This window comes from Bicyclus anynana, chromosome 18, assembly GCF_947172395.1.
Source record: "Bicyclus anynana chromosome 18, ilBicAnyn1.1, whole genome shotgun sequence".
Lineage (NCBI taxonomy): Eukaryota > Metazoa > Arthropoda > Insecta > Lepidoptera > Nymphalidae > Bicyclus > Bicyclus anynana.
In genome coordinates this window covers 1,443,395-1,461,411 of record NC_069100.1, presented here as the reverse complement: position 1 = coordinate 1,461,411, position 18,017 = coordinate 1,443,395, and the positions used below count along the sequence as shown (strand labels likewise).

Sequence of the window (18,017 nt, the reverse complement as noted above, 5' to 3'; positions counted from 1 at the left end):
GGATATGTGACAAGTAATTTTCGTTGACGCATCCGGTAACCATGTTTGGTCTATAAATTGAGTTAGGGCTGTTTTATCGATAATAACTAAGCACTATATATATAAAATTATACAAAATATTATGTTTACTAAAATGAAACATTTTAAATATGTCATAGTCATATGTTTCTAAATATTTTAAAAACTGTTCTCAAAAACTGATGAAATAAGATGGAGTATATTTTTATTGATTATTATATCAATTTACGGAATTGTTTTTATATATTTTTATATGCAAATGCAAAAAGGAGACGCGTGACTTTTGTTTTTTTTCATCGGTTGCACCAGCTTCAGCACGCGGTTTGTAAAGACTCTCTCTGGGTACTCTGTGGTATTTAATAAACATTGTATAGTATAAATTATTTAAACTATACAATGTTTTGTATTGGCACTGACGAACGTTGGCCAGTGTTTATGTCTTGAATGTGTAACGATTACTATCAGATGAATATGATGTTGTCCTAGACCACCAGCCTAATACTAAACTCTCCAAGTCGCACAGGTTATGCACTGAATCCTCAAGGCAATAGGAAACAAAAATCGTAATTCATTAACAAATTTTATTTATGGAAGTTGCAAAACTTACAATTTTTGATACAACGTTATACTAAATCTGAAAAATATAAAATATAACTATAATTATAGAACATAAATAATTTACTAATTTATACGTTTTCACTTATGTCTATGATATAGCGAAATAAGTCAATTGTTCGCTATTCATCGATATTGTAAACAATACTTTCCCAACACTACGTATCCGGTAAATCAAAAACTCGTGAATTAATTCAATTCTTTAAAGGATTACCCATAAAACCACGTATTGTAAAGCTTTGAATTAGTCAATGGGCCTTTATTATTATTATATTGAATTAGCCAAATTAAAAAAAATACCTTTAAAATACTCAACATCAACAGAAAAATCAAAGATTTAGTACTTACTTGTGAAATGAAATTCCCGCTAGTTTTGTTTGGGTTTTGTTGGTGCAGGCAACAACTGCACACTTCACCATTGTATAATATATAATTAATTTTGCGATTCACAAGCTTATTGGTTAACATTTCCGTAATATTTCGAATACCGTTACACCGGAACCACAACGATCACCATTTTGCGTCGACAAAAACAAAACATAATTTAGTCACAGCTGACACAATTGATGTTGTCATGTAAAATATGTCTAATCTCTTTACGCAATGACTAAAAAATATCTATCTCGCTCCATTAAGGTAGTTTTCTTTAAGTTAGAGAGGTTACGAAAAAATGTTGTTTATACTTTTAAAAAATAATTTCTTTACCAAATTTGACGTAAAATGCCACATGTCCATTATATATAGGTGTCAAAGCACCGTGTATTCGTCACTGTGGCACAGTCGCGACTGTCTGCACCCCACGCCCCGAGTTCGAGGTGCGTAGGTATAGCTCGCTTTTCGACTTCTAGTATGAAGTCAAACTACTGCTTGTATATATTTTTACTGTGGCATTGCTTAGACTATCCACAGATTAAATACATAGAATATTCCATTACTCATCGAATCGATTCTTTTTATAAATTGTTTTTATTAAAAGTTTGATAAAATTAAGGTTTAAATACTTTCAAATGAAACGTTACTCCATCTTTTACTAAACTACAAGTTTTTGGCCTTTTTTATGCCATTTAACTACACAAACCGGCATATTTAGGGAGCTCTTTACATGACGAAAACGATTATAACAATGAAACATCGATTCTGTAGCAACAGTTTTTATAAACGCGGTAGATCATAGATTTTTTATCTTTGCCAGAGGGGTAACGGTTAGCGAACCAAGCCCTGTTATTAATGGTCTAAGGCTGTCTTCTACTCTATGGACTCTATGGTATCTTGTTATTGTTATCAAAGATTACAGTGTATTATTGGAAATAGATAGGCTACTCGAACTTTTTTCGGAACGAATGTGATAGCGCCATCTAGTGACTAGATACGGTATTTTTAGTATAGTAAAAAGTATAAAAATAATAATGCATAGTTTTTTGTAAAGGAGAGACATTTTTGATTTTGTAATAGTTGAAGAAACCAATTGAGAAAAACAAAAAAAAAAAGACAAAAAGTTTTCCATTGTTACCCCCGGGCTCGAACTCAGGATTATTATATTGTACCTTTGTTATGCACCACCAGGCCAAATGACTATGTGGAAAATCGTTGAAATTAATGTACACTTACTGTTTTTCTTTAATAATCCCTTTGCTTTAGAAATACAAACACATTCTTTCTATTACGCGTCAAAATTAAAAGGATAAATAATTCTTTTTTTTCGGTTTTTTTTCCGTACTTACACGGGTTTAATCTCTAAAAACATTCTAGTACGTACACATCTATGTAATTGTATTTACTATCCTGGAATCTTAAATCTAGAATGTAGATGGCGCTGCTTCATAAAGATTTCACGTTCTTCTAAGTTCCCTTGGCATGATTCACGATTGTTATCTATACTTTTTAACAATTTTTATTGTAAGTTTGTACTTGTACTTTACTTTCAAGTTTTTGAATGTTGATGTTGAATTTATTAATTTATAATTTATATGGGTCGTAAATACTAACTTTGATCCTTCTAAAACAAAACGCATTTGTTTTGTTTGGACTCCGTAAAATTCAAAGTAAGACTGTTCTGCCTGCACTGCTCTTCTTTGGCTCGAGTCGAAATCCGAAAGGTGTTTTCTGGTTTTCCTGAAAAACAAATAAAATATACAATATTTACAATGATATCCAACATTCTGCTCAACAAGATTGTTACTCGGCAACACGATTTTTGCTGCATATGTTTAAAAACAATACAGGGTACACCTATTAATATCGAAGATGAAGTTGTCCTGAAGGATAATGTTATGAAAATTCAGGATGTTTTGTCACTTGTTTTAGGTTATGAGGTAAGATTCTTCAACTTTGTGATGCTGCTAAACATTTGACATGGTTTATTATGATAAGCCAATAAGAAGAATCATTATTTATTTTATTTTCTTCTACTACTTAAATGATAAGGGGTTGCACCCTTCCAAGTGTTGTGCGAAACTGAGAAATCTATACATAATATATAATACTAGCTGACGCCGCGCGGTTTTATCCGCGTGGTTCCCGTTCCCATAGGAATAGGTGGATAATATATAGCCTTCCTCGATAAATGGACCATCAAACACTGAAAGAATTTTCAAATCAGACCAATAGTTTCTGAGATTAGAGCGTTCAAACAAACTAAACTCCTCAGCTATAAAATATTAGTATACATTATAAAAAGGTAAAGTTTGTGGTATAGTAAGGGGGTAATCTCTGGATCTACTAAATCGATTTTGAAAATACTTTTAAGTACTATTGAAAAACCACGTTAATTAAAAGTGTCATGAGCTATATTTTATCCCCATATTCTTGAGGGAATTAGATCTAAGTGGGATAAACTATGTGGCGCTACGGCTGCTTTTTTGGCTGGTGGGAGGCTTCGACAGTGGTTAGTTACCACCCTACCGACAAAGACGTACCGCCAAGCGATTTAGCATTCCGGTACAATGTTGTGTAGAAACCAAACGGAGTGTGGATTTACATCCTCCTCCTAACAAGTTAGCCCGCTTCCATCTTAGATTGCATCATCACTTACCATCAGGTGACTTTGTAGTTGAGAGAAAACTTGTAAAAAATAAAAAAAAAAACTCAGTATACATATTAAAAACAGAGCATTACAGAAATTGCATTTTTGGTAATCAATAATATTTAACCTATAATATGCTGTGTAATTGATAGTTTGTTTCAGATCTGCAACAATATATCTGTATTTGAAATTTTGTGCAAGGCTTGCACTCACGCTGCTGTTGACTGCTTAAACTTCATAATGACAACAAAAGAAACATCAGAACTATTAAACAAAGCTATTTGTAACCTATCAACATGTTTGGACAAAACTGTGGAACCCTCACACAAAGATAAAACACTGTACCTCACAATAGATACCTGTAATATGGAATCAAAACATTACTTCTATCATAAGACTGCAAATACATCAAACATTGCACTAAAAAGGCTTCACAACATATTACATTCAAAGCCTAAAATTAAAAAAGAGATAAAAAAGGAGTATCAGAGGAGTTTACAACAAAATACACAGATTGAAATTGACCCAAACACCGTGGAGATGGATTTAGAAGATGATTTACAAGAAGATACTAAACCAAAGAGAAAGAGATCATATTTCTCTATTCCCATGAAAACAAAAGAAATGCTTTGTGATAAAACTGATTGCACAACATTTAAATGTAAAGTTTGCTTGAAATTCTATCCAAGTTTGACCAGTCTGAGGAATCATTATATAAGAGTTCACGCCCCAAAAAATCACAAATGTCGGATATGCAGTAAAAAGTTTGCTTCATTGACACTATTAGAAGCTCACAAAAAACTAAGTCATTGTACAGTTGTTTGCAGCGAGTGCGGTAAAACTTATCATAATCGTCATTCCCTCAAAATGCATGAAATCGGTCATCATTTCAAAATTGTTTGTGAGGGATGTGGAAGAGTTTACAAAAGCCAAACAACGTATAAGAAACATTTAGATTTAAATATATGCGGGCAAAACACCAGAGCATTGCATGCCAATGCTCAGTTTACATGTGATTATTGTAACAAAAAGTACACTCAAAAAGTTTCCCTGCGTGTACACATTCAATACGAACACTGTAACTACAAGGGCCACATCTGCAAATGGTGCAATAAATCATTCTACGCACAGAGTAGACTGAAAGCGCATATACTCAAGCATACGCAAGAGAAAAATTTCCCATGCGACATATGCGGTGGGAGATTCATATCAAAAGAGTCGCTGTTGTACCATACGAGAATACACACAGGTGAACGACCTTACAAGTGTGATTTATGCAGCCGAAGGTTTTTGTCAGCTTCCAGGAGATCAGACCATTTTAAACGTCATCACTCTGGCAGTGTTACTAATGATAGGTTTGACAATACCTTCAACATACAATGGCAGGCTTTGAAATCAGAATAGAATAAAAAATCATTGATGTTGACTCAACACAACACTCCTGTTAAAAGAAACTTGACTTCTTCTTCGTTTGATACAGGAGAGCAACAGATTTTGGCTTTGGCCGTGGCTAGTTACTACCCTACCGAGAAAGGCATACCGCCAAGCGATTTAGCGTTCCGGTATGATGTTGTGCAGAAATCAAAAGGGGTGTGGATTTTCATCCTCCCCTTAATGGGTTGACCCGCTTCCATCTTAGATTGCATCATCACTTACCATCAGGTGAGATTGTAGTCAAGGGCTAACTTGTAAAGAATAAAAAAAAACATGACCTTGGATGCAGAAGGCAGGGCCACTACTCAACGCAATTCGGCCGTCTAATGTATATATACATAATTTTTATTAAGATCTTGAAACACAATTTCCAATTTTGGTACCAAAAAAACCCTTGGATAAATAAAATCATTTATTTCACATGTACTAGAAATACATAGTTCGATGTCTTACAATATGGAATGTACATCGAAACATTATAATTTTACAATGCATTTGTCAACATACCATCTAAAGTTGTCCCTAACTTTTTAAACATACAAATGTATTAATTTCTTAATTCAGTGACTTCTATAAATCCATATATCTAATATCTATATTTACAACGTGTTACAAAACTAATTACTTTAATAATGATAATATATATGGTTTTGTATATATATTTAATTCTCACATTCTAAGCTCATCAATTTTGAATCCAAGGCCAATAAATACTCATCAATAACATGACAACGTCATCAAGTTTTTATGACCAACATCCAGGCTTATTTTTTCTTCAGGAGAACTAGGCAAGATAAAGAGTGACTAGGCATATTCTAGGCAAGTGTGTTCCACATTAGGCCACAATTTTACTTACCATCAGGTGAGATTGTGGTCAAGCGTGAGCCAATTTAAAAAAATATCATAGAGGAATGTTAAAATGATTTTTGTAGTCAAATCTTTATGATTCAATGTGGGTGTGATCAACTATAATATAAGTATAATAAGTAATACAAATAAAATATTAAAAAACTAAAAATGCTTTGTCTTATTTAATAACACTTATAAAATAATGACAAATATATATTTATACAGGGTGCTCGGGAGCATTTGACAAGTCCACTTATAGGAGCCGAACTACATAACTATTTTTTTCAACTTAAAAAAAAAACTTTATTTTTTTATACAAAGAAATTCAAATAATTCCGACTATCCATGTAACACACGTCTTTATCTATCCTTGCATTTTACAATAAGTAACCGTAGTAAGACTGTCGATATCGACAAGATTTACAACTGGTAACACCACACTCTTCACTAGTAAGCTACTTCATGATATTTACCAATGAATAAATTTGGCTAGGATGCAAAATAAGGGAGAAAATTTAAGATCTATTTACAAAAGAAACATTTTTACTCCGAAAATATTCATTTTAGAACACATGTTCCTTAGACATATTATAGGACTCAAAAGGTGATTACAAATATAACAAAAACTAATGTCGAACAAAGGTTATGATTCACAACACTTGTCAGGACAACTTAATTAACAAATCAAACTGTAACCAAAATAATACCCTAGAATGGCAGAGAATGACCTTGAGTGAAGTCACGTACTTGCGAACGATGTGTGTAGGGTTAAAGGCGCCTTTTACTGATATCAAACACTCCTCTTTTCCACTCAAGTCATTCTCCCCGACTATTCCAAGTAACTCATAAAGAATTACACAACAAGAGATGTGGACGACTCGAACGCCACGAGCACACTGAAGCCAACACGAGATCGAGCGACGTCATATTCGTCACAGACTACTATTTCCAACACTAAACGGCGATAACAGACATTTTTAAATAAATTTTCCTTAAAGAATAATATAATACTCCCGAGCACCCTGTATTACACATGATATTACGTGTCTTGTCACTTTAACAAGTCTTTCGTTCCCAGCGTAAACCACTAGTAAGAAGGAAGACTACAAAACTGAATACTAAACTAAATTAAATATAGGTAAACTAAATTATATCACAAATAAACCATTACTATCGAACTAAACAAAGATCTTTTTTTTTTCATACCTACTCTAATCAATCGATTTTAAATAGTAATAATAAAGATATAAAAAAAGAATTAATAAAAGAAATTAAAAAAAAAAATGCTATTTTGTATTCCTTTTGATTGAGAAAATTAATGTGTCTAAAATTACCATTGGTTGTCTATTTGTGGTCCAACGTTTAGAACATTGGTCCAGAGCTACAGCCCAACGTTGGGTCTTTTACTTTCATCATTCAATATTAAAGACATACATTTACTGTCCAACGTTTATAACGTTGGTCGAGTATGACCCAACGTTGGGCTTCTTAAAATATAAAGTTTTATCATATTATATATTTTTTTTAAATAGGACTGAACGCGGGTTGAGGACTGGGGTCCAGCGGTTCTGTCTTGACGGATATCTGCATGTTTTGAGGCGATGACGTCACTGGAGCGAACTTGGTGCGTTCCAGGTTATACATCTGAAGACAAAATATGTACATGAGATTTTCATGTTTAATTTACATAAAATATTTTCCCAAAACTTTTCCGCACTACCAAAAGTTTCCTCTGTGGCAAGAGGAGGTTCTGGGTTCATTCCCCGGCTGGGCAGCTTGAGGTTTTCTTATTTAGTCCAGGTCTGGCCGGTGGGAGGCTAGTTGCCACCCTATCGGCAAAGACGATTTAGCGTTCCGGTACGACAGCGAGGTGGCAAAAAGCAATTACCTACTACCAGAGTATACTAACCTTTGCCTCTGGTGCACAGTTGTTATTGCGGTGAACCTCAACACAGATATCCTGGGTTCGATTCCCAGCTCGGGTCAGTTTATCTTCTAAATTGGCTCATGTAGGTGAGCTGCTCCTCATCAGAGTGGAGTATACCTTCATGAAGAGCGGCGTGGACAGCTGAGCGACACTGGTGGCTTTGCTGAAGGAGTCCTCCTCGGAGGCGAGGGTCACATCCACGGGCGGCACCCTCAGCCGCGGGAAACGCTTCTTGGTGAGCTGCTCCTCATCAGAGTCTGATGGTGGAGGTCGGACCTGGAGGGACCAAACATCAACATTAGACTATGGGGACTAGGCCTCCCTCCTTGTAGAAGAGGGCATATAGGGGTTAGACCTACCACGCTCTAATGAGAGTTGGCGAATGATAATGTTAAATAATATAATGGGTTAAGCCCCGAGTTTTGTGTGACACTCTACTCTTTTGGTAAATAAAAAATCTTTTTAAAAAATAAATTCAACCGATTTCAAAATCACGATTTTCATGAAAATTGAATAGGACCAATCTGGAAGTATAAACAGAAACAAAAAAGATTTTTCAAAATTGGTTAAGAAATGAGGAGTTATGAGGTAACAAACATTAACAAAAAATATACACGTCTAATTGAGAACCTCCTCCTTTTTTTGAAGGAATCTTCCTTTAATGAATAAATTCAACAGTTACCTTGCGCGGACGCCCGGGTCCGCGTCTTTTGGGCGGCATCGGCAGAGGCGACGGTGATCGAGTCTGAAACAATCACAAAATATATTATGTGCAAATATTTAATTTTCATCAAAAAAAAAATCTTATTTTTTTGATGAATTTTGCTTTATACTAGTACTTTAGACTTTAGACTTTTTGTCGAGAAAATATAAAATAGGATATAAAAATAAACGCATGAAACAGGGGTTAAGAGTTAGTTACTTTTAAGTTTGTCAGGGATGAAACAGAGTTTAAAATAAAGCAAGGGATAAAACAGGGTCACAAGTGACATTTAAGAATATTGGTAAGCAAATTCACGAGATAAATAAAAAAAAATACAAATACAATATTTACCAAGTTTTTTTTAAATACTTCCCCCAATCGATCTAAAAATATAAATCGCCATTGTTCAAGATTTTTTTTTGTGTTTCAAGAATTTTTATAAATTCACCGGTGTGAGGTGAAACAGGGATACAATTTTTCATAAGTCAAAATTTTTTTTTTTGAGATTATACTCAGGGTAACTTGGTAGTTCATTGACTGTTGCTAAGATATAAAATGTAATGGGGTTAAAAATATGATGAAAGCCTAAATATGTATTAAAAAATAGTGTAATTTTATTTTAGAGTTGTCTCCGAAGTCCAACTCACCCTCCGTTTCTTGATAGGCCTGCTGCCATCAGCCGAGCGAGTGGTCATGGAAAGCTTGGACTCGTTGGCCTTGGGCCTGATGCTGTCCACCTCCTCCTTGGTGAGGATGTCGCTCATCCGGGTCCTGAAGAAGCTGTCTTCAGCCACCTTCAGCGCCTCGAAGCATTTGTGGCCTTGCAACGCGTACCTGATTATCTTGAGGACTTCGATCCTAAAAAAATTAAGATGAATTAATATAAAACATATTATGTTTTTAACATAACGACATATGTCAATTAATATAACACAAGTGAAGGCTCTCATTAATTTCAATGACCTTGAACAATAATTTGCCTATATGGGGAAGAGACGCAGTTAATTGTTGCAGTTTTTCTTTAATATCTTGCAACTTAACTTGCAGGTAGTTCAGGTACAGGCAAAGACGTACCGCAAAGTGAGTTAGTGTTCCGGTATAATGTAGTGTAGAAAACGAAAACTAAAGAGAGGGGGGGGGGGGGGGAAATCATCACTTAGCATCAGGTGAAATTGTAGTAAGAATTACCTGCAAAGAAGTCTGGTATCATCGTCCATTTTCTTGAAAAGCGGCAGCAGAGAGTTCATGAACAATTTGTCATCATCGAAGTGATCATCCGGCAGTATTGTGTTCGCATCTATCTTGATCTCCAACTTCTTCTCTATGCTGGCCTGGCTGCACTTGTCGCGTGTGCCCCGTCTCTCTGGCTCTTCTCTCTTCTCCCTCCTCTCCTCTGGTTTGGTCTTGAGGTCGAGAGGTTTGTCGGGGTTGATGACCTCGTGTTTGATGCGCGGCATGTCCTCGGGCGGAGGATGTTGGGGTGAGTTCGATATCTCTGAGTAGGATTCGTATTTGTCTTGGGAGTAGCGAGATTTCCTGGAATGGACGAGATAACTATTGTATTCTGATCGTTGACGGTGCAGACAGATGACCCACCTGATAACTTAAAAGTATCGTTTGTGTGATATTATTATCCGCTGAATTTGAATACAACACATTGTTTGGGACTCTTTGTTACATCCTTTTGTTCAAAATTCCTGTGTCTGAAGACGAAAGTCACGTGTGTTGCCAGTGATCTATTGATCACACTTGGAAGAAGGTTCACTCATCGGGCGACACTATGAGGTTCTTTTGTTCGTAATATCTCGGAGTAATTGAATCAAAAATATGGAGATTCTTAGAACTAAATTACTTAAATGATTGCTCAGCCAGTTGCAAAGCTAAAGTGACAGTGAGTGAGACATGTTATAATTCGGAGAGCCAATGGATGTTGGCGTCCCGAAGTGCTGGAATGGTAATCCAGTAGTGGTATATGGTTACCCCCATTAGTTGGACTAATAACTTTAAATGAACTACAGGGAGCTGCAGGAAGCAGGGGGTTCAAGACTGATGTTTCGAAGCACTTGCAAGAGGTCCATGAAGATGTCAATCGGCTGATAATGAAGCCTGCATAGCTCAACAGTAGGAGCCAAACTTATTACTGAGGGTTCGAGGTTCGATCCCTGCCCGATGAACCTGCTCGTACCCACTCCTAAAACAGTCTATTCCGACTGGTTGGAAGGCAATGGGAATATTATGCAAGTATCCTTTAGTTAAATAAACTGTATGCGTTTCAGAACGCTCGACAGAAGTGATAACTAAATCCTGCCGTATGCGTGAGAGACAGGGCAGCCAGATAGAGTGGCGCCATAACGCGTTACGTTACGAAGCGGTTTACCCTCTTTTATGAAGTCATCAGTCCAAAAAAAGACATGATTCCCTGGCGCAACAGCAACGGCGTTGGAACAATCATCACTTAACATCAGGTGAGATTGTAGTCAAGGGCTAACTTGTAAAGAAATAAAAAAAAAATGAAGAGACAGCTCTTACTTGTTCTGCAGCGCGCACAGCAGGAAGGACATCTGGCGGTGGTACTGGAAGCGCTTGCTTCCGGGCGCGCACTGCTCGGGCGGCGGACATTTGCCCTGACGAAACGCCTTCGTGTACGAGTCCCGGATAGACCGCCATCTTTTCTGCACCTCTTTACCTGGGAACAATAATTAAAAATATATTGTACACAATTAAATAAAGAACACGAAGTAAAACTTCTTTCAAAAATAAAAACATAGCGCCATCTATGAGCCTCAGGCATAACTGCATTGCAATAGGGTCTTGAAGTGTACAAAAAAGGTTTTTTTCGAAGTTCTTTTAGAACGCCATCTACTGTTAGTTTACAATAACAAACACTATTTAATTATGCCTATAGATGGCAGGATCTTAAAAGCCTCACTCGTTTACACTTCTCGTAACGAATTCACCAACTTTGTAAAAAAAATTTACTTAAAAAATAGTTTATCTTCTCTAGTTAGAAATGAGAGTATCTGTACTTCTTTACAGTAAATGTGATTTATATAAAGTGATAAAAAACGATTTAGAAAACAAAAAAAACCCTTTTTGTTCTGTCCCTTCATTGACGTTTTTATGAAAGAAAATTTAATTTAATTTTCGACAGAATCAATAGTGTGTAGTTACGAATGTGTCTATATTATTGTTGGTTTTTATTTATTTTAAAATTAAATAAAAATCCATGTGGCACTCTTATTTTAGACAAAAAGCTCTTGAAAGATGCAAAGGATGCTAAGTGCTAATAAAATATAGTTTTTCTAAAAATAAATAGGCAACAAATATTTTGTGCTAATTCCACAAAAATACTATATTTTCTTTAAGTGTATTATATTTTCTTGAACTAAAATCTGAACATTCTATATTTATAAGAAAAAATGTCGGCAACCCTACTTAGTACACCAATTTCCGAAATAACTAAATTGATTTGAATAAAATAAGTATTGTTTTAATTTATTCCAGTTTGGTAGCTTTAGTCTGATTCTAAATGTCTAATAATTAATTAACTAATTAAAATCTATGTTCGAGTATTTAGCATTTCTAGAACAAGTACCTACAATATAAGTTTAAAACACTCATAATAACTATTCTTTTCAAGTCTTTGTAAATACAGTTTGAAAATACATTAATAGTGAGGTGACCATAACTATGGCCAAAATTCTGACGAGTCTATACTATCGGCGCAGAGGTTTGTTATTATTGATATGTTGAGCTAACTGGATTAATGAAATTAGTGTAAGACTAAGATATACTATATTTTTAATTGAATCAATTCAAACTTGAATAATTTTTTACTTGAACATTGAATAAAAAACAATGTGTTTCACAGAAGCGCCTGTTTCTGCCGCTCAGCAGCATCGTTATGCTTCGGTCTAAAAAGGTGTGGTTGCCAATGTAATTACGGGCACATCCTTAAGCCTCAGGGTAACAGACGCAGGGTTACAATTGTGTACCCCTGCCCTGTAGGGCGTGTAGATTGCATATTCAAAGTCTTTAAGCTTTCTTATAGGCGATGGTTTTTCGCTTAAAATATGTTAAGACTATCTGCTTGTTCCGTCAGCTAGTATACGATTGCATACAGTTTTTAACAAGGGTAGCAGGCACTAAACTTACAAATTGTACAAAATTGAAAATTCGTAATCAATGCTCAAGTTAGCCAATGCATTTTCGCATCTATCAAATGCACGCCACTATAGATTATAAACCTACCTTATAAACATTAGTTGTTTTCAACATAACGTATTCATTTCGTGTACTGGATAAGTTTATATTTTAATAAAAAAATAAATAATAAATCGTAATCATACTGATTTACTTTAAATATATCTAAATTAAAATAATAACGTTTAAATATTATCAAATACTGGTTATCAAAAGTTTAGATTCTAAACTATTTGTAAAGTTCCAGTTGAAGGTTGCGTATTATAAATACTTAATTAGAAAACACCAAATGCTAATGACCCACCTACATATTTTCTCAAGGAAGTGATAAATGTTAATTATTATTTAGTGTTCATTATTATTATTGTTACAAAAAAGGTTATTATTTTTTTTAACAGAATATTACTTTTTTATTTTTTTTAACAGAATATACGACAAAATATTATTAATCATCACCATCATCATATCAGCCGATGAAGACCACTGCATGACACAAGCTTTATGTAGGATCTCCCAAACATCACGATACTGAGCCGCCTGCATCCAGCGATTCCCTGCGACTCGCTTGATGTCATTAGTCAACCAACGCTGCATTATTAATATTAAATAATATATAAAAATATTATATTCTTTTTATACTACCGAACGCACACAACTTATTCCGCGTGGGTTTCATAGTTGGGTGTGTGGTAGCAATTGAATTCACATTGAGAGGATAATTTCCAATCCAAAGTACTATTATTTAAATTCGATTTGATTAATCTGAATTATATAATCGAATAAAATGTAACCATTGCAGATTGATCTATTATACATCTAATATATCAGATAGTTATTACGACGTCCGGTAAGCAAGAAAGAAGAAATTCTCTCTTCGGGATTTCGGCGAGCCTATAAAAATCACAAATTCACGCGGAAGAAGTTGCAGACATTAGCTTTTAATCTGTTAAGCGTTCTCTTATGCTCCTCATTCATATGCGTATCTCAAGTATTTAAATAATTCGTATTTGTTACTTTTTTGATTGGACTTATTTGCTAATGAAAAATGATTATGATTTAAAGGAAGGAATAACATTGTATATCACAAAGATAAGATATTTATATCTTAATTGGACTAATCTAAATGCCTGATTTAGGCTCGTACAGTCTGCTAGTGTTGCCATCTTTTTTTCTCATACGAGAATATATCGCATTATTTATTCATAATATTTGTTTTCTTTTATAATGGTTTTACACTGCTATTTACTTTCATATTAGGTTTATAAGCTTCTTCTAAGTTTTTATGTTCTGTTCTTCCCTCAATAGGATCTGGCAGAATAAAAGAGTTGTAGGTACTGATGTACCCGCAACATTATAGCTGAGTCGTGTCCATTTTATTGGCACAACACATTTAATTCTATAAATCACACCACTCTCGAAGGGCTGGACCGATTTTGCTAAGGGTATAAGTAAGATAGAGAATTTATAGAGTAGGGTAGGGTACGGGTAGGGAAGCGTAGGTGTAGTGTAGGGGTAGGGTAGGGGTAGGGCCGGGGTAGGATAGGGGTAAGGCAGGGGTAGAGGTACGGGTTGGATAGGGAAGTGGTAGGGTAGGGATAGGATAGTGTGAGATAGGGGTACGGGTGGAATAGGGGTAGGAAAGGGATAGGGTACGGGGAGGGTAGGGGTAGGATGGGGGTAGGGAATAGGTAAGGTAGGGGTAGGGTAGGGTAGGGGTGGGGTGGGGTGGGGTAGGGTAGGGTAGGGTAGGGGTAGGGGTAGGGTAGAGTTGGGGGTAGGGGTAGGGTAGAGTTAGGGGTTGGGTAGGGTAGGGGTAGTGGTAGGGTAGGGGTAGTAGTAAAGTTGACATCGAATTTTACGCGGACGAAGTCGCGGGCGTCCGCTAGTAATAGTTATAAATATCAAAACGTGCATTAGTCTTAAGTCTTTAATGTGAGTGTTAACAAAAAAAGTATTTATTCTATTCCATTATATATTAAAAACGTTTTAGTTTTATTATACAATGAGACGTGTGCTCAGTGACGCTAACATGCGACCTAGTACCATCTCCATCATTCAACGAAAGAGATAGAACTTTCTCTATTTTTATTCACGAGATTATCTCGTTTGTCGCACGTTAGCGCCACAGGGTTCTAGCTCAGCGTAAGTGTTTGATACGTGGACGATAAAAACTAGTGCGTGTGCTATACTTTATATGATAGATTTGTTACATAGATTACACGGTACAACCGATTTTTTGTCGATTCAATACAATTACTATCTTAAACACCTTGACAAGGGTGAGCTTGTCAACACCTTGAGCAGACTAATCGGGCTATACGACATAACACGCTGAACCATTGTCCTACCCGCTTAGTTGTAGGGGAAAGTGCAACAATAAATAAAAGACATTACTTAAATTATAATTAGTATATGGCTTAAGTTTTCAAATAAAAATATTCATCATGTGTGGTACCTAAACCTAATTACCTGTAGGTTAAGGTCAAATCACTTGGTGAATATTTATATCTTCAAATGAAATAATTGTTATAATGACGAACGAACTTCACTTGAGAAGTAAGTTTAATCTTTTATATTAAATATAAAAAATCAGTAAATTGGGATTGTCCCATAAAATCGCAAACCATGGTCACCATAGCCCTAGCGTAGTTTCGCGCCGAGGTCGAAAGACGCGATCGGACGAGTCAAGTTGAAGGCCGACGCGGATACGGATAGGTAAACGATATTTCATTGGTGATTATAACAACTTTGTAAGTTATAATGATTATCACTCTCATCAAATTCGTTTATTTTAAAGTAGGGTTAACTTAGAAGCACTTTTAAAAACTTTGTCTGGCAAAGATCGCTTGGTAGCGATATGGCCGCCTATTGTGCATTTTAAATTATTTTGTGAATATTCTGTATATTTTACTGGTATGTGTAATAAGTATATTCTCTATTTAATATTTTATTAGATGGAGTGGGTTCGAATCCGGCCATGTACCTCCAACTTTCCTTTATGTGCATTTTAAGAAATTAAATATCAAACGGTGAAGGAATAACATCGTGAGGAAACCTGCAAACCAGAGAATTTTCTTAATTCTCTGCGTGTGTGAAGTCTGCCAATCCGCATTGGGCCAGCGTGGTGGACTATTGCCCTAACCCCTCCCATTCTGAGAGGAGACTCGAGCTCAGCAGTGAGCCGAATATGGGTTGAAAATGATGATGATGATTCTGTTTTACTGAATCAACCAGCTGTTCGGAAGGCACAGGATCCTACTGAGCGCAAGAAAAGAAACAAGTCAGGCCGCTCAGAGATTGAGTTACTGACAACTGTCAATTTCAGTGAGATATTTAAATATCTTTTATTAACCTAAATAACGAGTAATAACATTAAAAATTGAATAATTATGCCAATTTACAATAAACGTATTAATTTTTGGCTAAAATTAGTAACAATTAATTAATTAACAAATATAAAGAGGTGACATTGACAGGTGTCAAAACGCAATCTCTGAGCGGTCGGTTTAACCAGTATTGCTTAACTTAACACCATAGGTTAAGGTGCATTGTATGTTGCTAGCATGCGAAGTGACACTCGGCTATATAAATCGATGGCATAAGCTATTTCATAATAAATTAAGACGTGTGAATCACGCTCGGGAATTGATAACGAGTCGAAAATCCATACCGGAAAATCCTACCATTTAGTTGTCTCTTATAAACTATCCTTGTCTAATATACGTCTACGTATATTAGACAAGGATACACACAATCCATTTAATTATTTGTCTTTTGTCTAATTTTTTTACAACGTTAATGAAATTATTACATTTGCCTGTTCATATTTTGTTTAGAAAATTGTATGTAATTGTACTTAGTGATTTTTTCATTGAAAATCTCTAATATTTCCCTGTGTACGATTTTATTAAGCAAATTATCATCGTCGTGTATTTTATGTATAACTAGCGGACGACGGCGACTTCGTCTGCGTGGAATTCAGTTTTTCACAAATCCCACAGGAACTATGGATTTTCCGGGAGGAATGAAATTGCTTCAGCAGCGTAAAGGAGGAACAGACATACACACAAACTTTCGCCTTTATAATATTAGTGTGATGAAAATTTTTCAACAAAAAATTGAACCGACTTCAAAAGCGAAAAACAACATCGTACTGACCTTTTTCCTATTTTCATCCTTTCTAATTGACTTGGTTTGAAAACGGTGCAATGACAAAATAATTTTAGGTCGATAAACAAAGAAAGGAAAAAATAATGTGTCTCTTTCTCACACAGCACAGCACAGTGGCGCTAACATGCGACCAATTAAGAGAAATAGACAAAATATTGTCTAAAAATTCAAAATGATTTATTACCACAATGCGGTAATGTATGTTGAATGTACGGCGGAGTCCAACGCAATAAAAGAGACAGCGGTGTTTCCAATTTCACGGCAATAGGTTGAAATTTGTCTATTTCTCTATCATAAGATTGTCTTGTTGGTCACATGCTAGCACTACATGCACGAATCCCGGTCCCTGTAAGTCTATGGCCAGTCAAACAATATACAAAAATGAGGCCTTATCCACATGCCTTATCAACACCAATTCTTTTATCAACGCACGTTTAAGTGATAGTGTATCTAAAACAGGCTTTATTTATTGTTGGGTACTCCATTGTGTTTTGTTCAATCGATTATGTGACTTATGTTTGAAGGTATACTGTTTGTTTCAGTTTGAAGCGGTCTCCTTCACCTGGTTGGACTTGGCTTTAATTATTATGGGTGTATTTGAACAGAGGGTGTATAACTCGAAAGGGTATATTTTTTATTAGTTGATTATTATTTACTCATATTATTGAAAAACTATTTGACCGCAAACGTTGTGGTGCGCCATATACATTTCTTTCATTTATGAATTACGTAAATCCGTTCAGTAGTTTGGAAGATATGAGGTAACAAACTTACATAAATATAAGATACGCGTGAAAAAACATAACCCTTGTAGTCGGATAAATATATTATATAGATAGTTTTTTTTTTAAATACACACTTAAAAAACATAAACGAACCTACGAAACTAAAAAGCGAAAAATAAAATAATTATATTTTCTACCTATTCATTCATCGTATCATGTTGAAAGCGGTGCAAAACATGTTAATTCAAGGCATAAAGATTTGGTTTCTCAGACATTCATTTTTCTTTCAGGTGGTGTGTTTTTTGTTTTGAATTGATAGCCTTCTCTCCGTTTATTCGTCCGTTGAAAGAT

General features: G+C 35.3%; 2 protein-coding genes across 3 annotated transcripts in view; one reads left to right on the top strand and one right to left on the bottom strand.

Annotated features, from left to right (window-relative positions):
* Positions 1-2,539: 2,539 nt before the first annotated feature.
* On the top strand, positions 2,540-6,107 carry LOC112046092 (zinc finger protein 510). The gene is made up of 2 exons (XM_024082587.2): positions 2,540-2,945; positions 3,818-6,107. Exons 1-2 carry the CDS (start codon positions 2,778-2,780, stop codon positions 5,057-5,059), a joined length of 1,410 nt encoding a protein of 469 aa, XP_023938355.2. The 5' UTR covers positions 2,540-2,777; the 3' UTR covers positions 5,060-6,107.
* LOC112046072 (uncharacterized) overlaps positions 5,484-18,017 on the bottom strand; it is a 34,706-nt gene continuing 22,172 nt past the window's right edge. For both annotated transcript variants that reach the window (XM_024082547.2, XM_024082548.2), the window contains exons 2-7: positions 11,098-11,254; positions 9,757-10,104; positions 9,216-9,426; positions 8,548-8,610; positions 7,983-8,141; positions 5,484-7,582 (exon numbers count right to left, since the gene is read on the bottom strand). In XM_024082547.2, coding sequence (XP_023938315.1) covers positions 7,463-7,582; positions 7,983-8,141; positions 8,548-8,610; positions 9,216-9,426; positions 9,757-10,104; positions 11,098-11,254 — 1,058 coding nt within the window. In that variant the 3' untranslated portion in view covers positions 5,484-7,462. The remainder of the gene's footprint in view (positions 7,583-7,982; positions 8,142-8,547; positions 8,611-9,215; positions 9,427-9,756; positions 10,105-11,097; positions 11,255-18,017) is intronic.